We start from the raw sequence: 12,994 nt of genomic DNA, 5'->3' as shown, positions 1-12,994 counted from the left end.
AGAGAGTGAGAGTCAGAAATCATGGAGAGAGAGAGAGAGAGAGACAGATGGGGAGTCAGAAATCAGAGAGAGAGAGAGAGAGAGAGAGAGAGAGAGAGAGAGTCAGAAATCATGGAGAGAGAGAGAGAGAGTGAGAGTAAGAAATCAGAGAGAGAGAGAGAGAGAGAGAGAGAGTGAGAGTCAGAAATCAGAGAGAGAGAGAGAGAGAGAGAAAGAGAGAGAGAGAGTGAGAGTCAGAAATCAGAGAGAGAGAGAGAGAGAGAGAGTGGGGAATAAAATGCAGCAAAGGAGCCACAGGTGGGATTTGAACCTGGGCGTCCACTTTGAGGACTGTATCCTCTGTACATGGGCTACTTAACCCTAGCTCATCGATGCCCCAATTTGGCCAACTCTAGCTTTAGAGACTTGTTTCTATTTTATTTTAAGATTCAAATGTCTAAGTATGAAAATCAGTGATCTGCTTAAATTATATATTTAAAAACTGCAGAGACCGGACTTGAAAGAGTAAGAAATGAGTGCGTTGGAAATGTAATTGTCCAGTGCTGATTAAAATTGCATCCCAGAAATAAAACATGAAACTCATGTAAGCTGATGTACATTGCCATTACTCCGTTTGGTGAGTCATTGAACTTGTTAAAAAAGTATTCGAGGCTTTTTAGTGTACGACCAAATCTGATTTGACTGACTGAATTTTGGATACATCATTACTTAATCCTCATGCCAGCTCGGAGGTACAGCCTTTAGAATATGATCATCTGTTTTTCTAGGAACAAGCCGATGAAGTCATGAGGTTCCCAGTTTGGTCTTTACTGTCATAGTCATGCACTTCTGACCTCATCAATGCTCTTATTAAACCTCGTCTGCGTCAATTTCCAGGAAGTTCATAATGTCAGCTACATGACTCAGTTTCTGTAGGAAGTTTCACTCAAACTGCATCATGACATCGAGTCATGCTTTTCTTTTTCTGCATGTCAGTCAAGGACCGAGCTCAGTTCATTGTGACTCACTTTTGACTTAGAAAACAAAGCTGTGCAATCATCAAACCTTAGTGCTATTTTATAAACCTAAGAACAACAGTCTGCTTTCTATATATCTTGAAGGGTGTATATATTCACTGACTGTCTTTAACCAAATGATAAACACCAGTTATTGTCCAGTCAAGCTCATCACAAGTAACGCAGAGTGGAAATTCACTTCAGTTTTTGTTTGAGCTCTTTAAGGGTTACAATCCCAACATTTACATCTAAATTGAAATTCCTGGATAAAAGACATTCTCGTTCTGTCGAGGATTATTTGCACTGAGGTTGGGAGTCTTTTCTAGTGTAGCTGTAAACTTTACATAATGCTTTTTACTCTTTCAGTCCTCAGTAGTACATGCCTCTGTCACTCATTCCTATGCTGTATCTACTCCTCCATAATGCAAGTCCTTATCCACAGTGTGTCCTCTGTTTTGAAGCAAAAGAAAAAAGATAGAGGTACCATTGTCCTGTCCTCTGTTAGAGTTTGTTTTGTTAAAGACTCCCAAATCCACTGCTGACATTACAGTCCCTGTGCCTTGTCTCATGTGAACCCTAATCAATAGAGCGCTGTGTTAGATTGGAAACTTGAGGCTGTGTCTACAAGAATATATCGATTTCTCCCCTTTTCCGCTGTTCCCTCCTCCTTTTCCGCCTAAACTCTTCCGCTCAGGCCGGGATCAAAGGATTTATCCTTCAGCAAGGTTTAAGGTGTACAATTCCAGACTCAGCTCCGCTCTCATGTTCTGAGGGGAAGGACGCAGCCCATTGGGGATTTGTGTTTTCACTGACCTCCATGTATTGTACAGTTGATTTTAGCATAAGTGTGCAGCAGTGTGAGCTAGACAGAGATTCTTAGAGATGAATGAGTGTATTTTTAGCAGAGTAGAGGTGGATATAAGCTCTTTGTGGTTTGGGAGGAAAGGCTAGGCTTAGGGAAAATTCCTCTACATAGTGGTCAAAAAAATTAATCTGATTCACTAGCAGCTGTCAGTTTGCATCATGAAATGTACAGCATTATGAAGCAGGGGCTGAACCTAGTTCAGATTTAATCCAAATCCTCAAGGCAAGGTCAAGAGAATGCCTTATATTGTATGTATCGCTGACTTCATTTTTATATTCCCCCATTCAAACCAGCCTCTTTAAAATTCTCCTGCCACATGTCAGCAGGCCACTTAATTCAGCACACTGTTTCAGAAATGACTGATCCAGCTGTGGGACATTGGCAGAATAATTCGAACAGCAGCCAGATCATCAGGTTGCCAGTCCAATTGCTAGCTGGCACAACATGGGCCAAGAAAATCATTTAGTTAAAGGTGACCAGCTTTGAGTCCCTCGGAGAGGGCCTTTGATTGGACGTGCACTGGAGGGGTGATTCATCATACTTAATAAGTGTGGCTGACAGCTCGAATCAGCAGGAGGGAGCCTGTGCCAGGTCTGCGTCTCCCCACTGCTTTATACCGCATGCAAATATGGACAATTAACTTTTCTCATACACTACTTCAGACACCTACGCTGATAGAGTTATAGCTGTATAGGCACACATACAGTCAGGCAAAGAATGTACTGCTTCAACTTAAACAATTAGAACTTTATTTCTCCAAAACGACAGTCATTGTCTTCAGTGCAACTTCTGAGTTAGACAACGGTTTCTCAGAAACTATGTTGGTGTGAAATTACAATTCTTTAATGCACTGTGAAATGTCAGCTGATAAAAGTTAGATTTTGACAATATCAATCGCGCAAATGTTGAGTGCTGGATATATGGAGTGGTAGGTGTTTTTTTCATGGAGGTTTGTAAGAGAGACATCTTAAACAACTCTTCTCTTCTCAAAAAAGTTGATCCACGCTTTTACTGAGATTTCAGGCTGTATTTTGAGATGAAAATAAAATCCCAAATCAATGCATATAGGCTTGTCTGGGCCTCGGTTTACATCCTTCTTTACCCTGTTTGAACACCCCACATCAAGGCTGCATTATATGTTGTGTCAGGATGGGCATCACAATGAGGGCATGTGCGAAAGGCAAATTATAGGTGGTGTAGTGTCAAGTAACTCAAACCTGTCATGTAACTCAAGTGAGTGAGAAATGTGTCACTCCACCACCTTCCTCCTACTCCTACATGTGTGTGTGTGTGTGTGTGTGTGTGTGTGTGTGTGTGTCAGAGTCGCTGTCAGAGGGTTGGACCCAGTGTGTAATGAAAGATTTCAGATTGTCTGTGGAGATGATCTGGGGCAAAATGATTCCTTTTGTTGATACACCTGCCTTGAACACACCACGCCAGGTTGTACAATCAGAGGTGGTAAACGACTGAGCCTTGTGTTTTAAAACATCACCGTCACAGGGCAGGTCTGAGCCCTCATGTAAGAAACAGATCTATCAAACAGTGAACCTGCAGTATCCAGATCTATGCGTGCATATTATTGCCATATGGATAAATTAGTTTGTAACTGTGTTTGAGGGTTTCACCTCCTCAGCTGCATGTTTATTTGTCAGTGTATAGATTAAGGATGTCAGACTCAGTTAATAAATGTGCAATTACACAACTGGGATAAAAAATGTGTTGTTTTACCCAAACCCAACGGTTCTCTCTCTCTATTTGTCCACGCTGGTGTCAGATGCTGGCATAGGGCTGAACCATGTCTGTGAGAAATATTGGATATTGGAGATTGGATATCTATACATGCATTGTACAGATTTACAACGCCTTTTCCATTATTTTTTATAGCACGTGACGCAGAAAAAAGATCCCGCTGCCAACACTATAGTCTTTCCAATTCAATTTGTGCATAACTATATTTTAAATCAAAATTGAAGAGAAGATTGTTTTAGCACACTGTTGTTAATTAAGACTCCTTATCATCCCATTGTGCTTCGCTCGGCTGGCTGTAGGCGTGACTGACCGCTGGCAGGTGCACCAGAGCCGCGGCCTCGTGTTAAGCTGCTACTCTAAGCCCTCAGCTGCACACAGTCAACTCGCAGGATTAACTCGGTCGACTCCGGCAGTCAGAGCGTTCACTTTTTTACCCCGCCGTGTCTTAATAGAATTTCATACTCTTACAAGTGAAGCGGTGGCTGGTCTGAACTATACTGTTACATTCTGTTATAGACGTGGATTTTGTTAAGTTGTACTTCCTCCCTTGCTTGGAATTGCTGGAATGTGACATCTTATCAAACAATCAAATAACTGTTTCCCCTCGTTTGCCAAGTTCTGTTGTACCAAAGATGTCGATGAATCCATGAGAGACAGCCTCCATTGGCAGACCTCAACTAGGACGATATTAGCATAGCAGTAGTAGCTGTGCACTAATTATAATAATAAGACGTGTTGGTAGGGAGTGCAACATCTCACTCTACTGTACGAGCCAAAGCTGCTAATTCAGTAAATTCAGTACACGCTGTGAATTTATGTATTTGGTTCAAAAATGCGACGACACAACAATGCAAATGCTAATGTGGTGAAGTGTTTCTGTCATAACAGCTGGTTGGTTCTGTCTTATTGCAGCAGGGCTGGCCTTCCTGTACTTATTAATTAATAAAGAAAATGAATGTCTTATTGTGACATTGTTTTATTTTCTTTCTCCAGCGGGTCCTAGTTAATTCTGTTTGATGGTGCAACTAGCTTCTGCTCAGTTCCTGATTATGAAGTGTTGTGTTAATTGTGCCTTTAGTGTGTTTTATATGAACTTGTAATTTATGCAGGAGAATGGTTATTTGGGTAGGATTCTCTGTGTTTTGGTTCCATCTTTTGAACTACTTTTTGGGAATTGTAAATTGGCCCTTTTTGGGGGAATTTCAAGTCATTTTCAAAAGCATCATTGTAAAGCAGTTTTTTTTGGCTTATTTCTTGCTTCGCACACTTTAAAAGTCCCGTCTGTTTAATTGGTATTTACAGCTTCTTCCCCTGGTATCATGTTTGTCAACAGTCACAGTGCGTCTGATTAAAGCAGTGTCTCTAACTAACAAACGCTGCTCTGTGGAGAATAATGGATTCTCCCATTTTGTTTTTTTCCTCTTTTCCCTTTGTGCCTCTTCTTTTGATCACAGAACAGCAGCATCCCTGAAAAGCAAACACCGCCTTTAACACACACACACACACACACACACACACACACACACACACACACACACACACACACACACACACACACACACACACACAAACAGGGCATCCAGCGGAGCTCTTGTTTCATGCCAGTCTTGTTACAGGGATGTTAAATGAGGGCATTGATACATAAATTTGCATGTGTTTCAAACTCACAGTCCTCCTAACTAAAAAATCCATAACTGCATGCCCCCAACTTGCCAAGCAGCTTCAGATGTTTCCACTCCGGCCGTGAGGCTAGCATGACTGTCAATCGATCCAGCTGTGTGTAGTGTACACTCTCTTCACACATAAGTGGGCTGAACAGCGATCTTTCACCACATGGATTGTGCAGTTAGCCAATGGGTAATCTTGGTAAACACCAACCAAATTGTTCATTTGTTGCAGCCAGGCTCTTATTTTGTAGTAAAAGGACCTTTCAGCTCTGGTTTGGGTTTGTAATAGAAGTTTAGAAAAGACACTGATGTGAAAGGATGTCTGGTGTGAAGCATATTCAGTCTAGGCTCTGATTTCAGTGATTGACTCGGGCAGGAAATTAAAAAACGATTACATCTTCTTCTCTGCTGCTGATAAGAACTATACTCCCTCAGTTATGTTGCAGGAAACAGTTCCTCTTCCCTTTTTCTCTCTGTAGTGTTCTGAATGTCTTCCACAATTCTTCCTACTCAGGATCCGCTTGAACTTTTCTCCTGTGTGCCCCTTCTGCCTTCACCTTTTTCCTACCTGGAAAACACCCAGAATGTGACCTTTTGCCCTTCAGCTGAATGATCTGAATGCTCTCTTTCCAGTTCTTGTGTGACCTTTTCCCCCCTTTTGACCTGTGAGTATCCCCTTTTTATATCATTTGGAGTCTTGACCTCCCTGTGACCTTTGTGAACCCTGATGACCCCTTGATGGTTGTTTTGGTTGGTGGTCCTGAATGAAGCGCATCTCTTGCAGAGGGCGGGGAACCTTGGAGCAGCTCGGCCACTTCGGCTCCAGGCAGGGGGGGCGCCCAGGGCAAAGGGAGCCCCTCCTCCACGGAACTTCAGGATCCCAGTAGAAACAGGAGAGCTCATCCCAATTGGGCCATACTGGGTAATGAAACAGAGTTGTGCTCTTGTGTGTTTGATAATGCTCGATTGATGTCTTGAGGTAATCAGAGATGTAATGTCTTCACTTGGTATGGACAGACTTCAAAACAAACAAAAAGTCTAGTCCCCTGGTTTGAAAGGCATTTTAGACACTCTTTCTTATGGTTAATTTATTTAGGCATTCAAACTGGTTTACAAAATATGTCGAAGTAGTTGAATTCAAGTTCAGAGTGTGTTGTGCTCTTTGCCACTGCTTGTATAAAAGAAGTAGACATACCACCATGATACGACACCAATCAGTTTATGGACTACAATTTTGAAGGCTGTAGTTTCAATTTCTACCATTCTCAGATTGGACATTCAATTGGTGCTGTGAATGGCGAGCTGCTTGTATTGTGACTTATCAACTTGGGTAGCGGATCCCTAGGGCATACCATGCCCTTTCATCAGTTTCACTCTAAATGAACTTTAAGATTTACTGAAGAAGGCTAAAGACTAATACTCATTGTGAAAATGTTTAAAGGAAGAATGTGCGACTTTTTAAAGCTACATTTTTGGGCTTTTTATGTCTTTATTCGGGAGATAGGACAGTGGATAGAGTCAGAAATCAGGGAGCTAGAGTTGGGGAATGACATGCGGGAAAGGAGCCACAGGTCGGATTCGAACCCGGGCCGCCCGCTTGGAGGACCACAGCCTCTACACATGGGGCGCACACCAATCGCGCAATGGCGTTAAGAGCGAGCGTTGGAAAAAAATGTCCTCGGCTCGAGCTGCAGTTGCCTGTGTCCTGCATTGTTGTGGCTTGTTTTGTTAGCTCGTAGTTTCACATTGCAAGTATATTAAAAACAAAGTGGGCGTGATATAAAAAAACTTAAATAAGCGGTGATTATGTTATTCTTCTTTTTTCTAGACCTTGATTAAAACAGCTAAGACAGCCCGTCCATGTAAACATGATGTAAACACGGCTCCAACAACAACACATCCAGCTGAACTCACACTTCTCATTCATTGCAGACAGTCACAACTGAGAGACATTTACAGAGAATATACTTGATTTCAGCTACCCTTAAGTGAAAAAGTTCACACATTCTTCCTTTAATGAGGCAATAAAATCCATTGAGAAGTACGGCCAGTTTCTCATCTACAGCTTTACAATCAGACAAGTTTTTCTAACCAGTGGAGTTGACACGTATGCTTCATGTTTTAAACCAAGAGGCTGTGTCCACTTGTGGTCTGCATTCTTTGATCTCTTGATTCGTTAATGGTGGACTTCTCAAACATGAACTACCGCTGGTTATCGAATATCTTCTGTTTCTACCCAGAATACAATGTGTCTGGGTTGTTCTGCCTGCATTTAGTTAAGTCAAGCTGGGACACATCCGAACTAGACAGGCATCAGTAGATTTGCTGTTTTACAGGTAATACCAACATTTGATGGACAGACATTTTTGCTTGGAACTTAAAAACATCTATTCCAAAGATTTGTGGAGACATGAAACTTGGAATCCCTGTTAACCTTGATGAATTTGATCACTTTAGCTTTTTTGGTGTCAGATTTAGCCACTTTGAGACAGAAAAATAGATTTTGGTTCCCTTGGGTTCATGTGAGAGAGTTGTCCATCGGCCTGATTGTCCATCTGTCTGCTTAGTCAGCTATGTCAGGGAGGGTTAGCATGTCCTTCAGAGGAGTTTCTACCACAGATGTGCTCTCTGTTGAAAAACCCCGGAGAAGAAAGGGGGGCTGCGGCAAGAGACACTGAGAAGTGAGGGGGTAGAAGTAGGAGAGGATATGTCATTTTTGATTTTCCCACTGTGTCATTTTAGCTTATGAATTTCCATTTTAGAGGGCAGTCCATGTCTGTGACTGCTACATTAGTTTTATGGCCTAATACAGCTTATTGCAGGCTGTGATGCTGCGTGGGAAATATTCATTTTTTTCATCATAGCTACAGAAAAATTAAGTCTACTTTTATGAATTCTGTAATTGTTTTTTTTAAATCACTGCATTATTCCACTGTAGGTGTACACTTATACCTGGAGTGTACATGCAAACAAACAAAGGCAAGCAGCATACTAATACTTTTGCTGGACTGCAAAGGCTTTGAGTATTACTCACAAACAAATGCATGAGCACACACACAGACACAGCCCATCAGGTATATTGGTGTGCATCTTTTTGAAAGCACAACTCAACCAAGAAACAAACATGGAAAGACACACACACACACACACACACACACACACACACACACACACACACACACACACACACACACACACACACACACACACACACACACATCTCCCGCTGTGAGTCTTGCTGAAGGGGGGATTACATCAATAAGGTTTAGAGGTTGAATCATGCTGAATAGTGTGTTCTGACTAAAACCTGAGGGGAGACCAACACTGTCCACTACCTTTTTTTCTCTCATTGGTTACACAAAGAGCATTTCCATCCACCTGTTTTAAAACTTGTTTTCAAATAGGCAATAATCATGCCACTGGAAATTTCAGAAATGAATTCAAAAAACAAAAAAAGCGCAAAATCTACCAAGCAGTGTTAATGTTTTTTGGTGAATAATTTTCATAATAAAAATGACTAGAAGAACCACACTTCTTGATGTTAAATACAACGTAATCTCTTTATGAAGACAGACTGAATACATACAGAATACAACTAACAGTAGCAGCATATAGCCTGGATACTGACACACTGCTGATAAGCTACGTTACATATCACATATTACTTAATATAGTAGCTCATCGTCATCCTACCAGCGGGCTAGCCAGCTAGCGTACATGCTAATCTGTCATGTTTTGTACCTGATGGAGAGGTCTGAGTGTCACTGAGGTTCTTGCTAAAGTTTGAAGCGTTTGTTTGCTTGTACCTTTTTAAAACTTTTAGCATACAGGTTCAATAAACCAGTGGGTTCTCCACCAGCATTAGCTCTGTAGGTAAAGAAGTCTCACAGGAGACTGTTGGTCTCTGTTGGTGTTCTTACGCAAGATGACACGCTGTCATTGATTTTGTTTAGTGAACGTTTTGAGGCGTAGGCAATGCTTCTCTCTCGTGGCTGTAATTAAATGATGACTGGGCGTGTTTACCCAAATTGGCTAGCTTGCTCATCCTGCCACCTAGTAGTGATACATATTAAAAGTGTTATACTATTTGTCTGGATCAGTCACTTGAACCGACACCACATCTGACCTACAAAAAGTACAGACCGTCGAGAAATTCTTCTACTGAACCATTTTGAACAGTACAGATGTTTTGGTATTACGTGCAACTAAATTTTCCTTTAACTCTTTCTTGCTCTTAACTAATTTCTGCTTTGTCTGACAACCTTGGAAATAATCCTTTGTGAGAGTGTTTTGTTTGATCTGGTTTTCAAACGGACTAAAAGCTGTAAGTGTGCGTATGTTGTCATGACATTCATGACTTTTTACTCATTATTTAAATGTTGCATCCATGAGTCAATATGGTGGATATACAGTACCTGGATAAGTAAAGACTGCGTCACCGCCAAAGAAGTACAAGACAGATCTTTATTTTAAAGGTTGTGTTTAACATGATTTGATCCCATCTGAGCAACAAAACAAAAATAAGGACACATGTTTGCTGTTCACGGCTCTGCTCTGAGAGCTGCTTGAGCTTCAAGGTTAATCATGTCTCAATTCACTTAAAGTAAGTTTGTCTGCAACCAGGAATCATTTTGTTTGTGGATGATCTAAAACTAGTGCTCAGCATATGTTGAAAAGTCCCCTTACATATTTATCAAGGTTTCTTTTCAAAGCTGCAGTCATTTGATTTCTGCTCCAGTTATACTGTCAAAATACAAAATAATTGCCAACACGGAGCTGCAGGAAGAGTAAAAGTTGTAATATTTTACACACAACACAGTCCTGGAGGTGTTGCCTTAATTAAGGCTGTTTCTGTGCTGACACAGTCTGAATTTTAATCTGTCTCTTAATAACTCTCAGTTTACATGGATACAATATCTAGAACACATTTACAGGAAGACTAGAAACATGTTCTGATTCAAGATTTAAAAAATGTTATCGTGTACCACATAGTGACAGAAAATTCCTTTTGGTTAGAAGCTTCAACAACACTCACGTAAAATCTGATGAGGAAAACAAAGCACACTTGCTGGAACTCTACAAAAAGTTTTTATTAAAACACAACGTTTTGACCAGAGGTCTTCTTCTGATGGCAGGTACAGTCAAACATTCAAAATGCCCCAAGAAGAAACACATCAATAGCAATCATCTTCAAACAAAACAGCAGGAAAAATGATGAAATGTAGGAAAAATATTGCCATACCAGTATTCAACCATATTAATACAAACAACGTACAGCATTTATAGATGACCTTATTACCCTATCCTAAGACAAAGGCTGGATATGTAAATTGTTACAAGTAACCCCATGGTATGTGATGGCATCTGTAGTCTGCGTTGCAGCACTGACAAGATGACAAGCTTTCAAAACTGCTGATAATTTTCTAGTTTTCACCAACTCAGCGGTGCTAGATAAGGGCAGCTGGTGGTTATGAGCATGTAAACATCAAGTCCTGCATTATGTAGTACACCTCTGAACTTCTCTTTGATGGGCATAGAAGCGTAACAACCCCAACCGCCTTCTGAGACTTTAAGATTGACAATCTATCTACAGTAGGTGAGACTTTTGGAGCAGGAACGGTTTGGCTCGACAGGAGGTAGAGTGAGAACCAAACTTTGCATTCTCTGCATTTCTGTGTGTGTGTGTGTGTGTGTGTGTGTGTGTGTGTGTGTGTGTGTGTGTGTGTGTGTGTGTTTTTAGAACAGAGTGAGTGAGTATTTGATTGTGTGTCCTGAAGGGTGCTGGCGTTCAGATTAATTAAAAAGCTTCCGTCTCTCTGTTTTCTGACAGGAATGTGGATGCCGCCCGGGGTTTGACTGTAAACACTGTTTATCTAAAATTGTCATTTATAGAGATTTCAAATCCCGGTCTGACAGTACCTTATGTGTGACGCACCACAGTGAGGATTTGATTAAAAATAATATATCAATGGATGGGAATTTGTTTTCAAGTCCTCTGTGAGTATCTCTTGTTCGAAGTTACTCATGAAACACCTATGAAATAAATCATGGATTAAATTACACCTCATTCTTGAATAATTCATATTATAGTTTTTTTTTTCTTTCCCCTCCATTTTACTGAACAAAGAGAGAAAGTGCTGCTCCCTTCCTGACAAACAGTATAAACTTCACAGTGAATAAAATCCAAACTTTTAAGTGGAGCATTTATGGTTCTTAGATTTATTTACAACAACATTGAATAATGAGTAAACAGGCATCACCTCAAAACACAGAAAATGCAGAGCTTCACCCTGCAAAATAATATTTTTTAATTCCAAATAAAGCAGTGTCACATGTCAATCTTTTTTTTTTTTTTTTTTTAAGATTTCTTTTTGGGCTTTTTGTGCCTTTAATGGAGAGATAGGACAGTGGATAAAGTTGGAAATCAGAGAGAGAGAGTAGGGAATGACATGCGGGAAAGGAGCTAGAGGTGGGATTTGAACCTGGGCTGCTCGCTTGGAGCGCTAAAAGCCTCCATACATAGAGCGTGTGCACTAACCACTGCGCCACCAGTGCTCCATGTCCATCATTTTCAGATATGATTTAAACTAGGTTTATAGAAACCACAGAATAGTTTAAGCACCCCACTGACAGTGATTTCCACAGGGAGAATCAAACCTGTGATATTCCCCGTCACTCCCTCACCACCCAGAAAAAAACTCTCATCATCTTGTAGTCTCATCAGCTCCGGAGATTTGGCCAGCGGCTCGCTGTCTCTTGGATGAAGCATTATCTTTAAATGAGGAAGCTGAAAATCTCCTCCCGAACCAAATGAGTCATGACTGTCTGAAAGAGAGAGCTTATTTTAAATCAGCATTTTCTAGAAAGAGAAGATTATGATGGGCCACGCCCAGAGCGTTTATCCTCTTATTTAATTCCTAGAAACTTTGCGGAATCCTCACATGCTTAATATGAAATACTGATGATTCATTAGAAACAGAGCTCTAAGGGTAATTTATCGTTTGGCTTCGTAACGCTGTTAAGTGTTTGAAATTAGCATTTTTAAAGGAAACGTATTGCACCCCATAATAATACAAATAAAACCAATCTGCATACAATGAAATAAATGTTGAATACAGTGAGGGAAGATGGAAAGAAGTGAGAGATGTGGGAATGAAAATGTGTGAGGCTTACACATTTAATTAAAAGAAATGGCGACACTTTCTTCACAAGTTTGTAGATTACAAGTAATTCCCTGTTATGAACTCTTGCTATGAAGGTTGCTATTATTCATCAATGGAAACGAACCTGGTGTGAATGTTTTTCAGGTCAAAATTAGGCAGCAAACAGTGAAGCTTGTCCACTCAGGGTTTAAATAACACTTGAGTCAGCCAGACAGGACATCTAGCTAGGTGAAATTAGTTTTTCAGCAGTTTGTGTTATTTTTGGATTTAAAAAGACAAATATTATCCCTGTTATGAACTCTTGAAATTGAATTAAATCTACATCTATCATTTTACATGTTGAGAAATGTCACTCAAATTCTCGCACATTTATGTGACCCGCTGTAGAAAAAATGTCATACTGTAGTATTGATTCTAATTAACTAGGATCTATCTTTCTCTCTGCTTCAAGTTCTTTCATGTCAGAAAGTACAACACATTTTAACAGTAAATACACATTACGGATAAGAAAAAAAGTTTTGAGCCAGTATGTACATATGCTCAGAAAATCCAAAT

At 40.4% G+C, this 12,994-nt stretch overlaps 1 protein-coding gene across 2 annotated transcripts in view; it reads left to right on the top strand.

The window, feature by feature from the left end:
- The window catches only part of gfra1a (gdnf family receptor alpha 1a), a 100,230-nt gene that overhangs the window by 10,033 nt on the left and 77,203 nt on the right, over positions 1-12,994 (top strand). Inside the window, exon 4 of one of the 2 annotated variants that reach the window (XM_020639219.3) lies at positions 6,061-6,198. The exons of the other annotated variant lie outside the window; for it this stretch is intronic. Coding sequence (XP_020494875.2) covers positions 6,061-6,198 — 138 coding nt within the window. The remainder of the gene's footprint in view (positions 1-6,060; positions 6,199-12,994) is intronic. 2 annotated transcript variants of the gene reach the window in all.

This window comes from Labrus bergylta, chromosome 10, assembly GCF_963930695.1.
Source record: "Labrus bergylta chromosome 10, fLabBer1.1, whole genome shotgun sequence".
Taxonomy (NCBI): Eukaryota; Metazoa; Chordata; class Actinopteri; order Labriformes; family Labridae; genus Labrus; species Labrus bergylta.
Note: the sequence above shows the minus strand (reverse complement) of the source record. Positions and strands in the feature narration are given on the sequence as shown.